This window comes from Bufo gargarizans, chromosome 1 (genome assembly GCF_014858855.1).
Source record: "Bufo gargarizans isolate SCDJY-AF-19 chromosome 1, ASM1485885v1, whole genome shotgun sequence".
NCBI lineage: Eukaryota > Metazoa > Chordata > Amphibia > Anura > Bufonidae > Bufo > Bufo gargarizans.
In genome coordinates, this window is record NC_058080.1 from 729,076,061 (window position 1) to 729,100,151 (window position 24,091).

General features: G+C 46.7%; 1 protein-coding gene across 4 annotated transcripts in view; it reads right to left on the reverse strand.

Annotated features, from left to right (window-relative positions):
• Positions 1 to 24,091, reverse strand: part of PDZD2 (PDZ domain containing 2) — a 287,308-nt gene that overhangs the window by 9,649 nt on the left and 253,568 nt on the right. For all 4 annotated transcript variants that reach the window (XM_044276397.1, XM_044276399.1, XM_044276400.1 and 1 more), the window contains 3 exons: positions 23,688 to 23,805; positions 13,428 to 13,529; positions 4,522 to 4,789 (listed from right to left, as the gene is read on the reverse strand). In XM_044276397.1, the coding sequence (XP_044132332.1) occupies positions 4,522 to 4,789; positions 13,428 to 13,529; positions 23,688 to 23,805 (488 nt within the window). The remainder of the gene's footprint in view (positions 1 to 4,521; positions 4,790 to 13,427; positions 13,530 to 23,687; positions 23,806 to 24,091) is intronic.

The following is a 24,091-nucleotide window of genomic DNA, read 5'->3' on the forward strand; positions in this document are numbered from 1 at the left end:
AACTCAGGATCAGTACAGGATAAGTAATGTAATGTATGTACATAGTGACTGCACCAGCAGAATAGTGAGTTCAGCTCTGGAATATAATACAGGATGTAACTCAGGATCAGTACAGGATAAGTAATGTATGTACACAGTGACTCCACCAGCAGAATAGTGAGTGCAGCTCTGGAGTATAATACAGGATGTAACTCAGGATCAGTACAGGATAAGTAATGTAATGTATGTACACAGTGACTGCACCAGCAGAATAGTGAGTGCAGCTCAGGTGTATAATACAGGATGTAACTCAGGATCAGTACAGGATAAGTAATGTAATGTATGTACATGGCGACTCCACCAGCAGAATAGTGAGTTAAGCTCTGGAATATAATACAGGATGTAACTCAGGATCAGTACAGGATAAGTAATGTATGTACACAGTGACTCCACCAGCAGAATAGTGAGTGCAGCTCTGGAGTATAATACAGGATGTAACTCAGGATCAGTACAGGATAAGTAATGTAATGTATGTACACAGTGACTGCACCAGCAGAATAGTGAGTGCAGCTCTGGAGTATAATACAGGATGTAACTCAGGATCAGTACAGGATAAGTTATGTACAGTATGTACAAAGACAACTCTACCAGCAGAATAGTGAGTGCAGCTCTGGAGTATAATACAGGATGTAACTCAGGATCAGTACAGGATAAGTTATGTACAGTATTTACAAAGACGACTCTACCAGCAGAATAGTGAGTGCTGCTCTGCAGTATAATACAGGATGTAACTCAGGATCAGTACAGGATAAGTAATGTATGTACACAGTGACTGCACCAGCAGAATAGTGAGTACAGCTCTGGAGTATAGTACAGGATGTAACTCGGCATCAGTAAAGGGTAAGTAAACTGCAGATCAGCAGATTCTTTCCATTAGTTTTGTTGCAGGAACATTAGGCTTATACAGTGTCGTGAATACCATGAGGGTTACAGAATCCATTGGAAAATGCCAGCCATACTGCTTCCAGAAGCATTTAGCACAGCAGAAAACTTGTTAGAAATGTGGATTATGTCTTGGATGAAATTGCAGATCACATTGATAAACTATGGAGATTATTCATTATTTAGAGGGGTTTATATAAAAGTAGCAATTTGTGTCTTACACAGCGGCTGCTTCCGCACTTCTCTAACAGCTCCCATCTGTGCCGTCAATATAAGACTCATGGCTTTACATAAGAATACCCCTATTTATTATGGAATTTAGAGGGGGCCGAACATTCTGCATGACTGGTGTCCTGGCTGCTCATGGAAACTTCTAATCACTTCTCATGGGTACTAGAAAAGAGGGAGCCCATAGTAATGATCAGAATGGAATTATAATGCCAGATTTTACAATGCAGTTGCTCTGGGGAGGGAGGACAAACAAGCTGGGCTCCTTCTCTCCAAGGGCCCGCAGCACCCACATAGCCTGCCCCTATGTCAATATTAAATCAGAAATAAAGGCAATTCCTCCAGCACCTTGTGTTTGGCATCTTCCCCAACAAGATTATAATATTATCACTTCCTTATTCTGGCCGGTCCTCCCCAATGTGTTTCTTATTAAACTATTTCCCAGCTCTAAGCTGAACCCTCAGAGTCTGTCGCTTCGTTTCAGACAATGTTTGGAAGGAGATACAGATACAAATATCCAGGCAGCTCAAAGCCATGAAGGAAAGGTATGTAAAAGAGAGGAAGTGAGGAAAGAAAAAGAGGAAGGGGGTGGAGGAAAAGTAGTAAGATAAGAGAAGAATAGGAAGGAAGAGAGTTAGGAAGGAAAGGGAGGAAGAGGGGGTGGAAGGATGGAGGAAAGGAAGGACAGTAAGAGAAAAAAAGGAAGTAAAGAAGAGAAGGGCAGGACAAAAGGGAGGAAGGAAAGAAGGAATGGAAAAAAGAAAGAAGAGGAAATAAAAAGAAGCAAAGGGAAGGAAAAAAGACAAGAGGAGAGAAGGAAGAAATGAAAGAGAAGGAAGAAAAAAAAGGGGAGGGGAAAAAGGAAAGAAATCAATGAAAGGAATGAGAAAATGAAGGGTAGAGAGGAAGGAAGGGAAAAAAAATAGGTAAGAAAAGGAAAAAATGGAGGAAATAAGTAAAAGAAAATGACTGGGTCTGTGCAGTGTTGATTGTATATTGACAAGGATCCAGAACATCCTAGTGGGAGATCTGCCGTAAAGACTATATGACAATCACATCTCTCCTTCCATCTCTTACACGTACATTTACTATCACTCCCTTCATCCATACTCCAATAATAAAGCGATGAAGAAATGCCCAGGAGCTCCTGGCCCCAATGTGCAGTCTGTACCAGCCCCCCCACCATGTGCCATTTACTGTAATGGCTGTTTATGCAGTTGTCTACTATACATTATTATATACAGGCACATGTAGTGCCCGGGTCACAGGGGTAATTCATTTATTACAAGCGGGTTATAATTTCGGATTCCTGACACCAGGCAGGGCCTCCTCCGTACAACTCGCGAGCATTTCTGATGTCTTACTAAAGACTTCAACCTGTGTAAACATTACAGGACAAGGGCCCGGCACGGCGGGGAACTCGATGAGTGTTTGCAGAGCTCCAGACAACGGGCGTGTTACACGATTGCACTTTAATGTACAGTAGGAAAGGAAGTTGTCTGTACTTTGTACAATCCCAACCCTACACATTTTCCAAAACTAACAAGAAAAGGCACAGATGGGCCAGACCCCCATCATAGCTCCTCAGGGGGGGGTTACATGTATGAGATTTGACATTGTTTGAGGATTATGACTTATAGAGGTTTAAAAACTCATTTTGAAATACTGTAGAGAATTCTGATTTATTGGTAGGGGTCCCAGGTTCAGGACCCTCACCCATTAGCCGCTCTTGCTTTCCTATCACATGGAGAGCCTGTTAAAGGGTTATTCCTGTCTCTCAAAGTGATGGCCGATCGCTAGGATGTTTTATTACTTTAGGATTGGTGGTTGTTGACCTCTCTGAGCCCAATGGATCCTGAGAAAGAAGGGGCCACAGCGCTGATTCATTAACCTGTTTGTACCGGACTTGGGGTGCACTAGAGAAGAAGCTGGATAAGGGAAGGGTTGCCTCTGCAGACTGCCCAATGTAAAAAGGCCTGTCCAGCATTAGAAACGGGTTTGCTTGTCCACTCTCCTCCATGGGTTTTACTGGTATTGTAGCTCCACCCTATTCATCAGCACAGACAGCTGCTGGATCGGTTTCTCTAATTTGAGATGCAAATGATTGATTATTGTTAGTATTTGCAAGGGCTGTAAATTACAAGAAGTTTGTACAAGATTGTATAGTTCATCATGGTAGACCCCCGGCACAAGTGAGAATTTCTCTGGCACGCATGAGGAACAAGCAAGTGACGGTGAAAGGTGCAGCGTCAAACAGGGAGGTCCTGTTACACAGGCAACCGTACATGGTGGGGTCTTGTAGCTGCCACTGTTATGGTGGTCCCGTAGCTGCCACGGTGATGGTGGTCCCGTAGCTGCCACGGTGATGGTGGTCCCGTAGCTGCCACGGTGATGGGGGTCCCGTAGCTGCCACGGTGATGGGGGTCCCGTAGCTGCCACGGTGATGGGGGTCCCGTAGCTGCCACGGTGATGGGGGTCCCGTAGCTGCCACGGTGATGGGGGTCCCGTAGCTGCCACGGTTATGGGGGTCCCGTAGCTGCCACGGTTATGGAGGTCCCGTAGCTGCCACGGTTATGGGGGTCCCGTAGCTGCCACGGTTATGGGGGTCCCGTAGCTGCCACGGTTATGGGGGTCCCGTAGCTGCCACGGTTATGGGGGTCCCGTAGCTGCCACGGTTATGGGGGTCCCGTAGCTGCCACGGTTATGGGGGTCCCGTAGCTGCCACGGTTATGGGGGGGTCCCGTAGCTGCCACGGTTATGGGGGTCCCGTAGCTACCACGGTTATGGGAGTCCCGTAGCTGCCACGGTTATGGGAGTCCCGTAGCTGCCACAGTTATGGGAGTCCCGTAGCTGCCACGGTTATGGTGGTCCTGTGGCAGGTGCTTCATATTATTTTGTGTTCATGTACAGTGGACATGAGGACAGAAAACCAGTAAATTGCTGTAAAATCTCACTGACATTTTATCAATTTCTGATTTACAGCAACTAACCTTGGCACTACCTTGGCACTCAAGGAAATTCCCCACAAAATAATTGCAAATTTGGGCACACTGCAGGGCATAGGTGTGCATTATATCCTTATATCGTGACATAGTACAGTACAGAGCATACTAAACTGCAGAGCTCAGCCTCGTCCAATCAATCATTGTATTTAATACTTCTCAGAAAATAATGCACATCTGTCCAAAAAATACCTAAAGAAAGCTACGATCCCCGAAACCCCAGATGAGGAGCAATGAGTCTGATATTTTGTGAAGAGCAGAACTCGATGTGTAATATGGATTTCATTAGATGGCAAGAAGTCTCCCAGCGATAATGTGAACCAAATGTGACTTGAAATGTTTTCCATGTGTCCCTGCGTTCACCTCCTACCTGCATCAGTGGCCATAGAAACATCCCTTCCAGATGTGGGGTGTCTTCCTCCAGCCCCAGACGTGTCTGGTCTGCACGGCCTCTCCCTGTCGCCCTCCTTTCGTATCACAACGACAGCCTCTCTGTTCAGCTTGGCTCTGTGCAAGGCGCTCAGGGCGTCTCCGTGAGCTGCACCGCGTAGAGAGTGGCCATTGATAGACAGGATGCGGTCTCCGCGCTCGATGATGGTGTCACGGGACGTGGCGGCTTTAGAAAAGACTCTGTGCACCTGAAACAACAGGATATTGGAGGAATGATTAGATGTATGCACCACATAGAGGGCGTATACAGTGCTGGTCTGGCGACCCCACAGCTGTACATATACTATATGGAGTGTTGCATGTGTCCTTCTGTAAACCCGCTACATGATATCCACATATGTTGTGTGTATTCACAATTCTCAGTAATGGTAAAACCATTTGTCGGGACTTTGAGTAAAAACCTTTTACAATCATCAAATTTTTTTCTGCAATTGAAACACACAATTGAATTGGTGCCTGGTGATCCGCAGCCGAGCAGGTGTCGGCTCTGCCTCCAAGGAGAGTTGGCTCCGAAGAGACAAGCAGAATTAAGTAGCTGCCGGTGATGGACCTCGCTATGGAATCTACGGGTAATTTTACACGTGACAGATCTGCAGTCAGATTCTGCAAATCCGCAGCCATTTTCAGTACAATACAAGCGGATCAGGTTTTCAAAACCACATTCACATGCAGCGCAAAAATCGTCGCGAAAATCAGAGCGTATTTATTTTTCTGCTAAAAAAAAAGTGCCAGAATTTCCCCATGAAATTCATTCTAGCAAGCAGCACATTTGGATTTTGTTGCGGACCCCCTAATGCAGGCATGTCCAAACTGCGGCCCTCCAGCTGCTGCAAAAACTACAACTCCCAGCATGCCTGGATAGCTTACAGCTATTCGGAAATGCTGGGAGTTGTAGTTTTGCAACAGCTGAAGGGCCGCAGTTTGGACATGCCTGCCCTAATGTATGAACTTGCTCTGATTACACCACAGAAGTGAATTGAGCTCAGTTGTGCTGTTTTTGGAAGAAAATAACATTTTTTTCTTTCTAATCTTTTCCATTTAACCCCGCAGAATTGCACGCTAAATAGAGAGCCCAGCAACTGGGTAGTCAGACACAGGGAAGGAGATCCCTCTGCCACCTGATCGGCATCACCCTGATATAATTTTGGGATGTTAATAAATTTCCATGGTAGCCTAGTGAAGGCCCCCAGGTCTGCCTTCTGTGTATGTCTCTGGAAGGGTCTAACAGGATACCTGTTCATTTTACAGACAATAAACAATGATAATAGATGATTTTGCAGTGTATTATATCAGTGAGAAAGTGATTGATTGGTCATATCCCCTAGTGGTCCTAAAAAATGTGTAAAAAACAATATATATATTTGTGGGAGGAGCTAAGCGAGGAACAGAATAGGCATGCCTACGGACTGTCCTAACCCAACTGGCTGGAGTGTGCCTGGCGCCAGTGACGAGGTAAGGCCTGAATAGTGGGCCACCTAGGAGGAGAGTATAAGAAAAGAGATGGGAGGGAGGGGCAACAGCGGGCGCCCTCCTGCTTGGAGGAGGGGGTTTATAAAGGGTGAGCACGCTCCTCCCACAATTACAGGCTGCAAGCAGCCTTCAACATTTGTGGGAGGAGCTAAGCGAGGAACAGAATAGGCATGCCTACGGACTGTCCTAACCCAACTGGCTGGAGTGTGCCCGGCGCCAGTGACGAGGTAAGGCCTGAATAGTGGCCAAAAAGAGAACTGGTACGTAGCAGGGAGTGAAGCATTTATTGAAGCATTGTGTAAACTATAATGCCAAAGAACAAAAGGCTCTGGAGATCTCCGCCCGTGGATTCGGAATGTACCTTGTGAAGCAGGACGACCGCCAACGACCCATCTTGCGGATGACATGCGCCGGTACCTGGTGACTTGATGCTGCGGATGCGGCCCCTATGCGGAAGGAGTGCCCGGATATCGTGCTAGGGTTGAAACCCAGCCCTGCGGCCAGGGTACGGATGTTTGAAATGAACAGGGTTGAATACAGGGGCCTACCGTTGATCGGGAGCAACGGGTCGTCTAGAGCGGAAGATTGACGGGAGGCCAGGAGCTCCTGGAGCACCTTGATAGGACACCAACAGGTGGCCGTAGGGAAAAATTCCACATCTGTGGAAGGACCGGTCTGACTGGTCTTTGAGGATGGGATGGATAGGATGAAGTGGTCAGAGTGCCAGGTGAGATGTCGCCTGAGCAGGGTTGTGCGGGAGATGGCGCTGCAGGTGAACTCCCCGGGCCTGAGGAACCCATAGAACCCGAGGTACATGGCTGCTTTGGTGATGATGCTTGCTGGTTGCCCAAAAGGAAGACTGTCTAGGGCTGCGGATTAGGCTACTTTCACACTAGCGTTCGATCGGATCCGTTCTGAACGGATCCGATCATAATAATGCAGACGGAGGCTCCGTTCAGTACGGATCCGTCTGCATTATTTTAGCATATAACAGCTAAGTGTGAAAATAGCCTCGTACGGATCCGTCCAGACTTTCAATGTAAAGTCAATGGGGGACGGATCCGCCTGAAGATTGAGCCATATTGTGGCATCTTCAAACGGATCCGTCCCCATTGACTTACATTGTAAGTCTGGACGGATCCGCACGGATCCGCACGCCTCCGCACGGCCAGGCGGACACCCGAACGCTGCAAGCAGCGTTCAGCTGTCCGCCTGTCCGTGCGGAGGCGAGCGGAGCGGAGGCTGAACGCCGCCAGACTGATGCAGTCTGAGCGGATCCGCTCCATTCAGACTGCATCAGGGCTGGACGGCTGCGTTCGGGTCCGCTCGTGAGCCCCTTCAAACGGAGCTCACGAGCGGACAGCCGAACGCTAGTGTGAAAGTAGCCTAACTTGCGGAAAAGTTCACCTGACACCGGCTGCCTGCGCACCTGGACCGCCGCGCTAACTTTCTGAATGCCCCTGAGGGTGGCTTTGATGGCCTGATTTGAAAAGATGGATCTGGCAGAAGGGTCGCTGAGCATCCGGTGGTGTTGGATGCCGGCCAAATACAGCTTGATGGTATTGAAAGAGAGGTGGCGGTGGGTGTGGCAATGGGCTATGAAGGCCATGATAAAGGTGACCTCGTCCACCTCCCCTTGCGGGTGGGTGTCAGTGAACCGCTTGAACATGCTGAACCCGGCGTCATAGTTCCTGGCGGTGTTGGCGGCTAGCGACCGCTGGACTAATTCCTGGAAGAAAACATTGAGGTTAAACCGAGACAGGGCGTCGGCCGCCACGTTCTGCGTTCCCTGGACATGGAAAGCGAAGACGTGGAAGTTAAACTCCAAGGACAGCCAGACAAGTTTACGTAGCAGGGCCATGATCCTGGGGGATTTTGCCCTCCCTTTTGAAATTACCTCAACCAGGACCTGTTTGCCCAGAGCGGACCCCAGACGTGGGCAGCCGCCACTATGGGGTATAATTCCAACAGCGGCGAGGACCTCATGGCCTCAGCCTCGGACAGGAGCTCCATCGGCCAACTGCCGACCAACCACTGTGGGTAGAAGATCGCCGCGAACCCGCGGGAGGCCGCGGCATCGGTGAAAACCGTGGGGGATGCTGCGTCCGGGGATGGCACAAATAACGAGATGCCGTTCCACCCGGTCAGGAAAGCTCGCCACATCTGAAGATCCGCCATGGCCTGACCGTCCAGCCGGAAGGTGGAGTCCTGATCCGGAGCGGTCGGCAGGAGGTTGAGGAGCCGGGAAATGAAGGACCTGCCCTGCGGCATGATTTTAAATGCACAGGTAAGGAACCCTAACAGGGACTGGAGCTCCCCGCTTGGACAAAACCCTGGAAGAGGCCGCGGAGGAAACGGCGGCTTTGATTTTGGCCAGCTTGGCCGCGGGGAGGCTGGCCTCCATGCGGACCGAATCCAGGGTGATGCCCAAGAAGGTAACCCTGGTGCCTGGACCCTCTGTCTTGGTGGATGCCACAGGGACCTCGAGGCCGGCGAACAGCTGGAGCAAACTCGCCAACCTGAGGGGGGGCTCTGGGGCCTCTCGACTATCAGGAAATCATCCAAGTAATGTATGACCATGTCTAGACCCCCATGATGGACAAGGATCCAGTGCAGCGCACAGGCGAACCTGTCGAACAGCCACGGGCTGCTTTTAGACCCAAAGGTGAGCCGGTCAGCGAAATAGAACCCGTCCGCCCAATGCAACCCATAATATTGCCATAGCCGAGGAAGGATGGGGAGCAGCTTGAAGACGTCCACGATGTCGGCCTTGGCCAACCAAGCCCCCTCCCCGGCCAGCCGGATGTACTGAATGGCCTCGTCTATGGACGCGTAGGACATCGAGAACTCTTCTGACGGGATCAGGGAGTTGAGGCTGGGGATCGGCGACATGTGAGGAGCTGACAAGTCGTAAATTAGACGTTTTTTATTGGAGGCCTGCTTGGAGACCAGGCCAATGGGATTTATCCTCCAAGTAGCAAATGGGATGGATTTAAACGGGCCTAGGAGAAAACCCTTTTGAACCTCGTCCTGCAACAGGGTGGCTACCGCCTCTGGGTCTTGAATAGCAGACTGTAGGTTCCTTCCCTCCCAGGAAACTTGAGGGAGGGCCACGAAGCCGGTATCGAAGCCCCCCTCGAAGCCGGCGAGAAGGAACTCTACCGACTGGCGATCGGGGTGGTCTCGCAACAGGATGCCCAAGAGCTCGATATTGATGTCGGTCAGTCATAGCGTCTTACGTTGCCTCTTCGGGCAGCTGGAGCGGGGGTGGGCCCTGAAGCAGAGGGAACAGACGTGTAAGGCCCTGCAACTGTTGAAACCACAACCCCCGGCGTTGAAGTTGTTGCAGACCTGACTCTGCCCTAGGTAAGCAATGGGCCTGCCCAGCTTGTCAGTGGACCCTTGGAACCGCTGTGTGCCGGAGGGGCCAGGCAGGGAACCCTCCCGGCCCGAGGTGGGGAGGTTGGGACACCAGTCGGCCATGTGCTGTATGGATTGGCACGCTGCGCACGTGGGGGCCTGCAACCCGGCAAAATGACGACAGAACAGCTCCATGTCCAGGTTTGCCCAGTCCGTGATGAACTGGAACTGGGCGAGGGCGGCGGCCTCCTTGGCTGAAAAAGACCTGTGGTAGTCGTAGAAGTTTGATCCGCCGTACTTGTAACCTAAGTCGGTGACCCGGTACAAATAGGAATCCAGCTCCTCACGCCTGTGTGGCTGGCTGCTGCAGATGGTATCCCAGTAGAGGGTAAACGCCAAGACGAATTCGGGAATTGACAGCTTACGGTTCAGGCTGGCATCCTTGGCCCGCAGAACCACCGAGACCTCCCCGCAATTAATCACCTTATTCTCCGATACGTCTTGTGACGCAATGAGAATGGACGCCAGGTTGACGTCCCTCCCCGCTAGGATGTCCCTTTTCAGGTTTTCTGGGATGAAATGCGAGGTGGCAATCTGGGGGCTGGTACGGACCGTACCTGGCGCCGACTCCTGGGATGTAGATGGTAAGGCCGGAAGGGCTGGGGAAGGTGGTGCCGCCGGCCGTGACTCCAATTCCCCCATCCTGGTTTGGATGTCCGCCACCAAACCCACCAGACTGCCGATGGTGGCCTGCAACTGCAGGAGGGATAGCTGGATTGAGGAGAGAGAAGGTTGGTCACTTGAGCCTGACGGTGCCGTCATTAGGAGACGGTACAGCTCCGCTTTTCTCGCGGAGGCGGGATGGTGAATTCCTCTTCTGTTGAGCTCTGCCACCAGTTTCGGGATGGTCCAGCTCCGCAGAGAGGGGTTGCTGGCGTGCCCTGATACGGAGGTCCCGGGTAAAGACAAGTTTTCATCCGACTCCGGGGCCTGCGACATCTTCAAGCTGCATGGAGGAGGTATGAAGGCAACAGATGAGATTCCTTCCCCCTCCCCCAGATGACCGAAGAAGCGTTGCAGGGGAATGGGTCTGACCCCGTGGAGGTGTTTGTTACTTACCTGAAATGGAGCGAACCGCGCTACTGACTTCCGAGGTGAGATGGGGACCTATGAACGGGAGCTCGTGACAACGAATACGTAACCCAGTGGCAAGGTGCACAGCAGCCTCGTGGCTGGATCTTACCTGGACAAGGAGGAGACTTTGGCGTAACGAAAGTAGCTAGCTCGCAGTCCTGGAGGCCGAGACCCTGTTATACGTGAAGAAACAAGCTGTGTTTGGACCGATACCCGGCGAGGGATGCAAACAGCTGGACCCTAAGCAGCGAAAGGGTGCGTGACCCTGACCCAAGTGAACTTGGGCCGGAATCGTGCCTGAGTGACCCAGGGAACACATGACACCCGGGTTTGTACTGCTCATGACACCTGACCCAAACACAGGGAACATATGCCCCCTGAATGAAACAGGGAACACATGACCCCTGAACGCACAGGAACACCAGAAGCCCGGCCAACCACGGGGATCCATGATACCCGAGCGAACAGGGAACACATGACCCCGAACGAACAAGGAACACCTGGCCCCTGAGTGACCCAGAGAACACGTGACACCAACATGAAGCCGGGCGGACATCATTCCTGAATGATTCGGGGAGACATGACACTTGAGCGATTCGGGGAGACATGACACTTGAGCGATTCGGGGAGATATTACACCTGAGCGTTTCGGGAAGACATTGCACCTGAGCGTTTCGGGAAGACATTGCACCTGAGCGATTCAGGAAGACATTACACCTGAGCGATTCAGGAAGACATTACACCTGAGCGATTCAGGAAGACACTACACCTGAGCGATTCAGGAAGACACTACACCTGAGCGATTCAGGAAGACATTACACCTGAGCGATTCAGGAAGACATTACACCTGAGCGATTCAGGAAGACATTACACCTGAGCGATTCAGGAAGACATTACACCTGAGCGATTCAGGAAGACATTACACCTGAGCGATTCAGGAAGACATTACACCTGAGCGATTCAGGAAGACATTACACCTGAGCGATTCAGGAAGACATTACACCTGAGCGATTCAGGAAGACATTACACCTGAGCGATTCAGGAAGACATTACACCTGAGCGATTCAGGAAGACATTACACCTGAGCGATTCAGGAAGACATTACAACCAGAGCGAATCAGGGAGATATTACAACCAGAGCGAATCAGGGAGACATTGCAACCAGAGCGAATCGGGGAGACAATACAACCAGAGCGAATCAGGGGGACATTACACCTGAGTGACCAGGTAGACATTACACCTGAGCGACCAGGGAGACCAGCACTAGAGTGATGCAGGAATCAGGGAAGCGGGGCCCCCCCCCCCCATCCTCCCCTGGGTGACCTAAGGGCGGCCGCACCGGGGGGAGGCCCAGGCACCGCCGGACCCCTGACCCCAGGAACGACCGTCCCCAATCACCCAGGGGGTGAGACCGGACAATGCACTGGCGTGGGCGGCAGTTGCCCAGTCTGGCATTGAAACATAGTTTTTTTTTTTGTTTTGTTTTTTACACAGCAGTGCGGGAGTTAATATGCAGCAGGCCGGCACCCGGACACCGGCCGCTGCCAGTCCCGGCGCCCCGGACCCCCGCACTGGGCACATGGCACAATTTCAACTGGAGGAGCGATTCCCCTAATTCCACAGTAAGCTTCCACACTAACCAGGACACTTCCGTAGGAAGAATCAGCCCGGAGTTGCTGTGAGCAGTCGGGCGCCCTCCTGCTTGGAGGAGGGGGTTTATAAAGGGTGAGCACGCTCCTCCCACAATTACAGGCTGCAAGCAGCCTTCAACATATATACACTGTATTTTTCACTTTATAAAACACACTTTTTTCCACCCCAAAAGTAGGGAAAAATGGCAGTGTGTCTTATAAAGTGAATACTAATGAGCACATCTATTACGGAAGCGCTTATTAGTACACAGGAGGTTGAGGGAGCGGTGACTGTAGCGCTGCCAGTGCTGGTATTACTCACCGCTCCCTAGTCCTCTCCGGTCCCGCACTGACAGCATACAGCATCAGGACGTAGTGCATGTAAGCGAGCACTCAGACCTGACGCTATGCGATGCCTGGTCAGAGTGCAGTGCTGCTGGATCTCCAGAGTGGCGGCACCGTTGCAGGAGATGCAAGTTGTTTTATTTCTTTTTTTGTCTGATCTGAGTCTGATGAAGTTTGAGGGTCTGATCTGAAGTCTGATGAAGATTGGGGGTCGGATCTGAGGTCTGATAAAGATTGGGGGTCTGATCTGAGGTCTGATGAAGACTAGGGGTGTGATTTGGGAGTTAATGAAGATTGGGTATCCGATTTGAGGGTCTGTTGAAGATTGGGGGTCTGATCTGAGGTCTGATGAAATTTTTATTTTTATTTATTTTCCTCCTCTAAAACCTAAGTGCATCTTATGGTCAGGTGCATCTTATATGTTAAAAATATATTAAAAAAACTATGAATAATTGGCAACACCACACCTGTAACACTCCGTAAAACAATAATAATACCAATAAAAAATTGTGCGTCATGAAAGTCCTCTTACAGCTACGTCCACAGAAACATAAGTTACGGCTCTTAGAACAGAAATAGCTGTGTCCTTAAGGGATTACTCAATCACATTCTTTAGCCCAACACAATGACAGCTGAGAGACAAACTTGTGAATAGAAGGATCTGCCGCGTCGGATTTCCTTGGACAGTAGCTGGTCATAACGTTTGGTTTTATGCCATCAATGGTCATTTTGGGATGCGCTTACTTTTGCACTTCATGCTCTTGGCCTGCGCAGGGCTATAGTCATCTTGGTAGTGCATCTCTTGCCCATGACCAGTCATAGATTGCGGACAAATCCCATAGAGATTGGTGGGATCTGCTAATCAGACAACAAGCTAATCACTTACAGTCACTGCTTTCTGCTCCAGGTCGATTCCTCCGGCAATGCTGAACCCCAGACCGGCACCCTCCTCCTTACTCAGGACCACAAAGTAGACGTCTTCTTTCTTCTGCAGGGGGAAAAAAAAATCACAGTAAGACATATACTCTATAGATGTGAGCAGTCCTGGTCGCACATAATGCAAAAATAAGACAGAAAGAGATGTACCAGAGCTGAATGTGCTATTTTAAGGAGCGAAAACCTTAACGTCGCCATCTTATAGTTATTCACACACATGTTTATAAAGGTTTTTGGAGGTTATAAAGATACTGTATGTGAGCAGTGATTGTGGGGCAGATATTTTTTAGGATGTTCTGTCAGCGAGCTGAACGCTACAGCCACATATTCTCAAGATGGGAATGACTGATATCAGGTAAGACTAGACTGCACAGGTCTATCCATTCAGGTTTAGTATATATGTATTTCCAGTCCTATGTGAAACCATCATACTGGGATATCATGATGAGTTGTGCCGAGTGACAAACTCATTACAAAAACAGACCTTGAATTCAGGATCCAGATGCTCAGACAAGGAGCCAAATTCAGGACTTCCTTAATCTTGGGTGGGTCTATCCAAGCAAAGAGCAATCCATAGGAAATGACAAGTGATTGCTGCTCTAAAGCTGTACAATATACACCCCAGCTGCTGTAGAAACTCTTTTGATGGACAAAAAAGCCTCTTTCTAATAAACAGGCACCATGAGAAGAACTGGAAAAGATGTGGTGGCGAGCCAGGCAGGATGTAAGAAGACAGGCGGGAGAGGAAAGTCACATCAGGACTTGTGGTGGTGTGCAAAACGATCTGCGGGTATTCCATGTGAAGGTCACACAGCCTTCATGGTCCTGACCACACCACTTTAGTTTTTCATCTCAAGTAGGAAAACTACCTTCCACAAACCCTGAGCAAGGCCTCTCTGTACACAGTATCTTGATACAACTCTGACTTCCCATTTTGTGATGAGGGGGATGTGCTTTAGTGTGCACTAACCCTTCCACAAAAACCACATAGACCTAAATAGACTGTCAGCTCTGGATAGCAAAAGCTGCCTTCTTATAATAAACCAACATGCTAAATCAAACATGCGCCGTATAAACCCTGCAAATTAATGTCCAAATGATGACCTGGTGAAACTGAGATATCGCTTTTCAATAAAATTTTCCATACAGTTGGATATCCTCAAACAGCATGACCACTGAAATCGCTATAAATAAAGAAATAAAACACAATATAGAATAAAAAGGAAAAAAAATATCTGGAAAAATAAATAAAAATATCTAAAAGAAAGATATAGGTGCAACTACCAAACAAATTTACATGTTGGACGTGTACTCCATGAACAAGTGAACTCGTGTCTAGAACCCAAAGCCATAATTAAGATCATCCATAAGGTTAATGGCAGCCCTGTTCTGTGATTTTAATCTCAGCCCCAACCCACAGCAAAAATATAAGGCCCCACTGTACAAGACCTGCCAACGGGAGACTATTTATTACAATCAGTAATCCGACTCTCACCATAAGCATCCAGATATTACGAGCTAAAATGAGGACTGTAAACCACAGACGAGTTAAATTATCATGTAGTGATAAAGGGAGATTTACGGGGCCAGGAAAGTATAATCTAGCGGGTGGGGATTTTTTAGTGCGAGACATAAAAGAAACCAAAATGAGAACGTAACAAAAGTAAACATGAAGTGATCCCCAGTCATGGGTCAGGCATAGGGTACGTTCCCATCACGGTCCCACTTCACTTTGTTTTATACCAACATATCCCTAGGTCATAATGTAATGCTTTGCATGAATCAGGGCAAATATTTCTCATACCATGGATTCAATAGGATAATACCTTGAGAAAACAAGGCCAGAAAAGGATATTTGATTAGTCTTAACTCTAGTACTAAATACAGAGTGAACCGAGCCCTGAAGAGGGGGTGTAAATAGTTATGCAGTGATGTATATCCCATATCTTTCCACAACAACACAAGTTATATTTTCAGGGGTTCTCTATGAGAAATACTGTAGTCAGATGCAGTCTCTCTCAAAAACTTTGACCGGAATGTTCTTTAAGCCTAAATGCACACGATCAGGATTGATTGCGGATTTTCCACGTGGAAAATCTGCACCGTAGGTCATGTACATTGTATTCTATGAGAATTAGAAATTCTCAATGCACACCATGCTGATTTTTTCCGTGCGGATTTTGACCTGGGGTGTTGATTTTAAAATCCGCAGCATGTCGATTTATTTTATTTTTCCCGGCCGGATTTTCTTCATTCACTTAGTAAAATCTGCACCAAATCCGCACCAATTGATGCTGATTGACCGCACAGATTTGCCTGCAAACACCTGCGGATTTCAGTGCGGATTCTCCGCACATGAATCCTGGCCGTGTGCATGTACCCTAAAGGGGTTCTCTGGACCTTTAATATTGATGACCTATCCTCAGGAGTCCCCATATTCATTAACTTGTGCTGTCCACCTGCCTCTGATTGACAGTTTTCTTTCCATATGAATCAGCAGCAGGTGGGCGGGGAGAGCCAAGAGCTCATGAATATGGGGACTCATTGGCATGTGCTGGAGCTGTTCAATACAAGAATTTGGCAAAATGGCGAGCACCGAGCATTTTGCTAAGAAGACTTGTTACTGGTTTATGTTGCACTCAGGACACCATAAAACTGCTGACAGATTCCCTTTTAATGTATTGTTCAGCATGGACTAGCAATAAACGTGGGGGGCATGCGGCAAACAAATTCCTCTTGTGGTGCATATACTAGACACTGGGGAGGTTTCTGCAGCAAGCTGCCGCCCAGCTAGGGACCAAACTCTTCTTCCTCCCATTTTACCAAACCTAGTAATTCAAATACACTAGCACTGGAAGGGGTGGAGGGGTATATAGAACATATTCTTCTTGGGGGGGCAAACAGAAAACGGAAATAGGGGCACCTAACAGACTTTCTGATGTAGTTATTATTATTTGAGTGTTTTATAATAAACCATATTTCCCACATTATCTTTCCTCTAAATTGAAATATAAAAAGCACAGACAGCCCCACGGCACAGGTCCAACATAATATTAACACCTTATAAAAATCATTAACTGTTTATATAAGTGACCTGACATATGTTCGCAGCGTGTTATTAACGGCCATCTATTACACAGGAACTCCCATTTTGAGATTTGTGGTTGCCCCTGACTAGGCAACAAGATATTAAACTGCAAGAAAATAGTAAGGAAGACTGATCCCAGCCAGATCCTCCACAACATTCTCCGCACGTCCAGGTCTATGAAACCCAAGTTCCAACATGGACCTCAAATATGTCCTTCTAGTCCATGCCAGACAAGCATCCAGCAGGTCCAAACCATAAAACGTCTCACATCTCTCCACCAAGGGCTTCCAACAGAATTTCTGTCTATCAGACGCTGGCTGCCCTGCTTGTGACTCCACTCTGGACGCCCGGTGCCCTTTGTGAGACCTATCACACTGCCTGTGAGACGGAATGTACTTTTCGTATATTGGGGATAAGCTGCAGTAAGGGAAATTTAGTGAACTTTGAGAATCGTACAAAATTGTATCAGATGTCTGGAAGGAAAGGTAATATACTGCAAATCTGGAATACCTCCCATCAGCAGCACAAGGTACATGCAAGACATTTTATTCAATGTAGGCTGGAAAATACTACTTTTTGTGTTTCTGTTTCTCACCGCTTCCATGATCTGTTTTCAGTCAGTGAATGGAAACATTCCTGTTTACAGTCAGTTGCCCCCTGACCAAGTCCTACTTTTGTACAGCTGAGAGTTTGTGCTTTATTAAGTCAATATGACATTTTTGCAATTGAATGCAAGCAAGAATCTTTCTATTCAGTGACAGCACCTGCAGATCCTAAAGGGCTCATCATGCCAACAATACCTTTCTTTTGTCTGTATGCTAAACAGCTGCAGGGATTTCTGCATTAGCATTCATATGCAAATGAGGAATTGGAGCACCAGGAGGTTGGGCTGAATCATTTGAGCACTGCCTTGTAACACCCCCTATGCACTGCACATGCCCCCCTCTCCTTGATTGACGGGGCTAGACCTCAGGCTGAGGGCAGAGCTGTGTCCTAGCATCTACATATCATATACACTAATCTAAAGCTAATCTACATATCACTGCTGTATTCACAGGAAGAATGTATGATTATAGAGACTCCAGTAATATGTGTTATCTTAGGGCTCTTTCACACTTGCGTTGTTCTGTTCCGGCATAGAGTTCCGTCGTCGGGGCTCTATGCCGGAAGAATCCCGATCAGGATTGACCCAATGCATTCTGAATGGAGAGAAATCCGTTCAGGATGCATCAGGATGTCTTCAGTTCCGGACCGGAACGTTTTCTGGCCGGAGAAAATACCGCAGCATGCTGCGCTTTTTGCTCCGGCCAAAAATCCTGAACACTTGCGCAAGGCCGGATCCGGAATTAATGCCCATTGAAAGGCATTAATCCGGATCCGGCCTTAAGCTAAACGTCGTTTTGGCGCATCACTGGATCCGACGTTTAGCTTTTTCTGAATGGTTACCATGGCTGCCAGGACACTAAAGTCCTGGCAGCCATGGTAAAGTGTAGTGGAGAGCGGGGGAGCAGTATACTTACCGTCTGTGCGGCTCCCTGGGCGCTTCAGAGTGACGTCAGGGCACCCCACGCGCATGGATGACGTGATCGCATGGATCACGTCATCCATGCGCATGGGGCGCTCTGACGTCATTCTGGAGCGCCCCGGGAGCCGCACGGACGGTAAGTATACTGCTCCCCCGCTCCCCACTACTACTATGGCAACCAGGACTTTAATAGCGTCCTGGGAGCCATAGTAACACTGAAAGCATTTTGAAGACTGATCCGTCTTCAAATGCTTTCAGTTCACTTGCGTTTTTCCGGATCCGGCGTGTAATTCCGGCAAATGGAGTACACGCCGGATCCGGACAACGCAAGTGTGAAAGAGGCCTTACAAAGCTGTTATCTTAGAAAGCTGTGAAAAGTAGAAAAAAAACATACTTCACTATGTGGAGATCCCAGGTTTGAATCCTGAGAGAGACTTCCAGTTTTTGTTTTCTTCATATATTTTGTTTCTTCACATTTAACCCCCACTAAAAGTCTATATCCTTATCATATTGAGAATGTTTTTTAGAAGGCTAATAAATATTACTTGTTTATCTATAATCATATATTGTCTGTGAATAAACCTGTAATAGGTTTAAGGTTTCTAAGGAAAAAAAACACTATTCTAAATATAGTAAGGCCTTTTTACTATTATTATATGATTATATGTAATTTATTATAGTATAGCCTTGTACTATGGGTTAATTAAAAGAGAAAAAAATATAAACAAAATACATTTAGAAAAGTTTTTCCAGGGACTTGAACTTGAATATTGTGCTTGAGAATAAAGCAGTAATATGTAGATTAGCTTTCTTAGCATATCTCAATATGGTAAAGCTATAGTACATACCGTAGTGTATATGATAGGTAGATGCTAGGACACAACTCTGCCCTCAGCATGTCTAGCCCTGTCAATCATGGGGAGGGTGGAGTGTGCAGAGTACAGGTAATGTTACAAAGCAGTGCTCAAATTATTCATCCCTGCCTCCTGGTGCTCCAATTGCTCATTTGTATATGAATAAAAACACAGATATCTCTGCAGCTGTTTAGCATACAGACAAAAGAATGGTATAGTTTAAATGAGTATAATATCTAGTTTAATAGGGTTGATACTGGTGACAGAGCTGTGTTAAAAATGGTGAGGCACTGTCACGATTCGGTATGGGAGGGAAACACCACACCGAGCATAGGAGGGAAGGGGGAAACAGGGAATCGGGCCTGAGAACTAGGGAAGGAAGATGGACACCTCCTAGTAAAACCCTAACCAAAATCCTGACTCACTACCAGTATGAACAGACCCCAGAGGTAGGTGTGTTCATACACAGGAATACCTAGAGTTCTATCTAGCCCTATAGGACCCTGGTACTAATGGCAGGTACGAGACTACCTGTTCCTCCAAAAGGAAGTACAAACAGGAGTCTCCTTCAGGCCTAATACAAACAACAGGGAAATGTGAAACACAGAACCCAAACAAAATACAAAAAGGAAAAGGAAAGACTTAACCTCAAAGGAGCAATGAACCAGCAAAGCACCAGGAATACCGCCGAGCTGCACACACCAGCAATCCACAACTAAAACTGAAGCTATAAACTACACGGCATTATGGGAGAAGCAACAATAAATAAGGAAGGTTAAATGACCACATAGCAACACCTGAGGCAAGAAACAACACAGACGCCTATTGATCCACAGGGAAAACCAGAACAAATCAGAACAAACCACGTGTTGCCAGTCTCACCGATCTCCTGCCACCTGTCGCGGGAACGTCCGTGACAGGCACAAATCATATCTGGAAGGGATGTAACATTACATGATACAGCGATAAAGTCACAAGGGTACCCAGAAACAACACAGAGACCAGCAGTGGGGGACAGAGAAAGATTTTTAAGGATATATAGATTCCAGAGCATATTCTGCATCAATATCTGCATGAATTCTGCCCGCAAACAGTCTAGCATTGACTTCAATAGGAAATTAATGTTGTTGTTCATAGCATGCATATGTACAGCTCTATGGCAATTGTTGATTCTCATATTTTGAATTCTGTCTTGTGAACATGTTCAGTTTGATTTGCAAACGGGGCCACAGCCCATTCAGTGAGGCTAATATGTGGCAATTCAACGGTTCCATACAGAATATGCCTCAATAAGTGACCTGTTGCCTTTTTTTTTCTTCTGAAAATCCACGCCGAAAAATCAATGGGAGGAGATTTATTGCTGGATTTCATGTGGATTTCACTTTATTTATTGGTTTACAATGGACAACGTATGTTTACAGCTGCAAGCCATGCGCACTGGTCTCTGTGTATTCTGCATCTAGAAGGGTCTTCCATACAATGTGCCGTATATACAGGCCAATGTATGCGGTTTGTCCACAAAGGCAGCTGTATGCAGGTATGTATTAGAATAATACAGTACAAAAGAGTTGTTATTGCTCTCTGCTGACTCTGTCCAAATCCACACAGCAAAGCCGACAAGTGAACTGCAGAAAACAGGAAATGTCAGCACATTATGTGCTAGTATGAAAACTAGAATAGCTCAAGATATACAGTGGGGGAAATAAGTATTTGATACACTGGCGATTTAGCAAGTTTTCCCGCCTACAAAGATTGGAGAGATCTGTAGATTTTATCGTAGGTACACTTCAACTGTGACAGACAGAATCTAAACAAAAATCCATTGTATGATTTTTAAATAATTAAGTTGCATTTTATAGCATGAAATAAGTATTTGATACAATAGAAAAACAGAACTTAATATTTGGTACAAAAACCTTTGTTTGCAATTACAGAGGTCAGACGTTTCCTGTAGTTCTTGACCAGGTTTTCACACACTGCCGCAGGGATTTTGGCCCACTCCTTCATACAGATCTTCTCCAGATCTTTCAGGTTTTGGGGTTGTCGCTGGGCTACATTGAGTTTCAGCTTCCTCCAAAGATTTTCGATTGGGTCTGGAGACTGGCTAGGCCACTCCAGGACCTTCAAATGCTTCTTATGGAGCCACTTCTTGGTTATCCTGGCTGTGTGTTTTGGGTCATTGTCATGCTGGAAGACCCAGCCATGACCCATCTTCAATGCTCTTACTGAGGGAAGGAGGTTGTTGGCCAACATCTCGCGATACATGGACCCATCCATCCTCCCTTCAATACGGTGCAGTTGTCCTGTCCAATTTGCAGAAAAGCACCCCGAAAGTATGATGTTTCCACCCCCATTCTTCATGATTAGGACGGTGTTCTTGGGATTGTACCTTCTTCTTCCTCCAAACATGGCGAGTGGAGTTAATACCAAAAACTGGTCAATGACCTGAAGAGAGCTCGGACCACAGTCTCAAAGATTACTGTTAGTAACACACTATGCCGTCATGGATTAAAGTTCTGCAGGGCACGCAAGATCCCCCTGCTCACGCCAGTACATGTCCAGGCCCATTTAAAGTTCGCCAATGACCATCTGAATGATCCAGAGGAGGCATGGGAGAAGGACATGTGGTTAGATGAGACCAAAATAGAACTTTCTCCCATGTAGTTCTGGGCAGATTCCTGACCTTTCTCATAATCATCCTTACCCCACGAGGCATGGAGCCCCAGACCGATGAAGACTGACAGTCATCCTGGGTTTCCTCCATTTTCTAATAATTGCACCAACAGTTGTTGCCTTCTCTCCTGTAGCCCGTACAAGCCTTGTGCAGGTCTACAATTTTGTTCCTGGTCTTCTTAGACGGCTCTTTGGTCTTGGCCATGGTGGAGAGGTTGGAGTGTGTGGACAGGTGTCTTTTATACAGGTAACAAGTTCAAACAGGTGCAATTAATACAGGTAATGAATACAGAGTAGGAGGGCTTCCTAAAGAAAAACTAACAGGTCTTTGAGAGACAGAATTGGTAGGTGATCAAATATTTATTTCATGCAATAAAATGCAAATTAATTATTTAAAAATCATACAATGTGATTTTCTGGATTTTCTTTTTAGATTCTGTCTCTCACAGTTGAAGTGTACCTACGATACAAATTACAGACCTCTCCATTCTTTGTAGGTGGGAAAACTTGCAAAATCGCCAGTTTATCAAATACTTTCACCACTGTATTTAAAAAAATGCTGGCCCTCAATCCACCAGGGAGCACTACAGTTCCTTCTTGTTCTCTTCCTGGTTGTACAATTATATACAATATATATCAATCCCAGACATAAAGAACAGATATAACAATAGATGATTGATTCCTAAGGACCAAATGTACTTTATGCTTGATGAATCAGTGACCCTGCCTATACTTTCTTGTCTGATAACCAAAACCAAGTGTAAAATGAAAAGGTTTTAGGAATTAGCTCCTTAAAATGTTAGCAGATAGACTCTGCATGGCTCTTCAACAATCATTTGCAAGTTAACAAATTCCAGAACTGTGAAATCTTTTGGCAGCTTCTCCCAAGATCAACAGATTTCTTAAAATATTAGACAGGCCAAATAAATTGAGAAATACCTTACCACCCAGCTATCTCCAGGAACTTATGTCAACTCAGACTACACATTACATATGGTATAAAAAAGCAAAACGCACACATACACACTCAGCTATTTCATCTAATCTGAGAAGAAAAAAAGCAATTAGGATATTTTCTCAACCGCAAAACTAAAGTCAGTGAAATCAAGCTAAGCAAACAGTAGACACCCCAAACCACAAATATGCATAATAACATTACTAGCAGTACTAGCGGCCACCATACTGCCTGGTAGCCCAGGATTCTATTTCATAGTTTGCTTCCCTGTCTTTCCAAACAAAACGCATTTTAAAATACCACATTAGGCAGTTCTGACTTCATAAATCAGGACCCTCTTCTATTAGATAGAACGGAGACAGCGGCTACAGACTGCTTCCAAAACATCCAACACATCTGCAAATTACAAAGATTGTGTAATACTTATTTTGTCCTGTGGTGGCACTGCAGGGAAACTGAACACTTGATGCAGGGCTCTTCCACAAATTACAGCTGATCGCTTGGGTCTACCAGAAAATATGGTTGTTTTTGCCCTGATCATGTAGGAGTCCACACCGTGACTTCTCAAGGCAAATGTAAACCATAAAGTCCCACAAAGAGCAAAATGTAATCGACTTTCAGGCAACCATTTGTTTTTTAAATTATGTGTCCCACTCTGTGTAGATTATAACAGAGGGTCTCAATTAGGAAGCCCTACACAGCCTTTAAATATTAAAATGGGATTAAAGGGGTATTTTGGTTTAAACACTGGAGGATAGCCAAGCAATAAGCTTTAAATCAATGGGCCATCCATGTAATGAGTCAACTTGCTGGGTCCTCCAGGACAAGAGCCGGTCTTTAGCTACTCCCTAAGGAAGGGTAAATAGGAAACCTAGTTTAGCCCCAATAGTTCAGCTGAACTGTTGCAATACCAGACATAGCCCATGGAAAAGAGTGGAGCTATTTATGTGGAGGAATCAGATCTATTTTCTAATCCTGGACATTCCCTTTAACTTAGATTTCCAGGGTATTTTGCAGCCTGCAGTTTCCACCCTGAAGGTAGTCTGAACCTTCACAATCTTCAGAAATGCAGGCCATTTTTCCTATTATATGCAGTATGAGTAAACGGGTCTCACCTCAACTTGCGTTTTCGCCTCTTGAATCAGCGCGATAACATCTGATGTGGATTCTACAGAAGTCAAAACAGTCTGTAGCTTTTGTTGGTCCCTGGTGGAGACGGTGAGCTGATCCAAGCTAAACATAAACAGATCATTAGCTGGAACGACAACCATTTCAAGATACTTTCCGACTCAGATCTCCAAAATGATTTACCTGGGTCACGTCTGGGCAAGCGATATTGATTTGTGAGCAGAGAAACAAACTTCATGGGATTCTTTGCAATGTGGCTGGAGGCAGCCTCGCTAACTTTTACTTTTGGACTGACTCTAAAAGATTAAATATTCAGACCTGGTGTATATTGGTGTCATTCTGATTTCTGACTTTTTAAAAAAAATTTTTTATTGCATTTACAAAAATAACT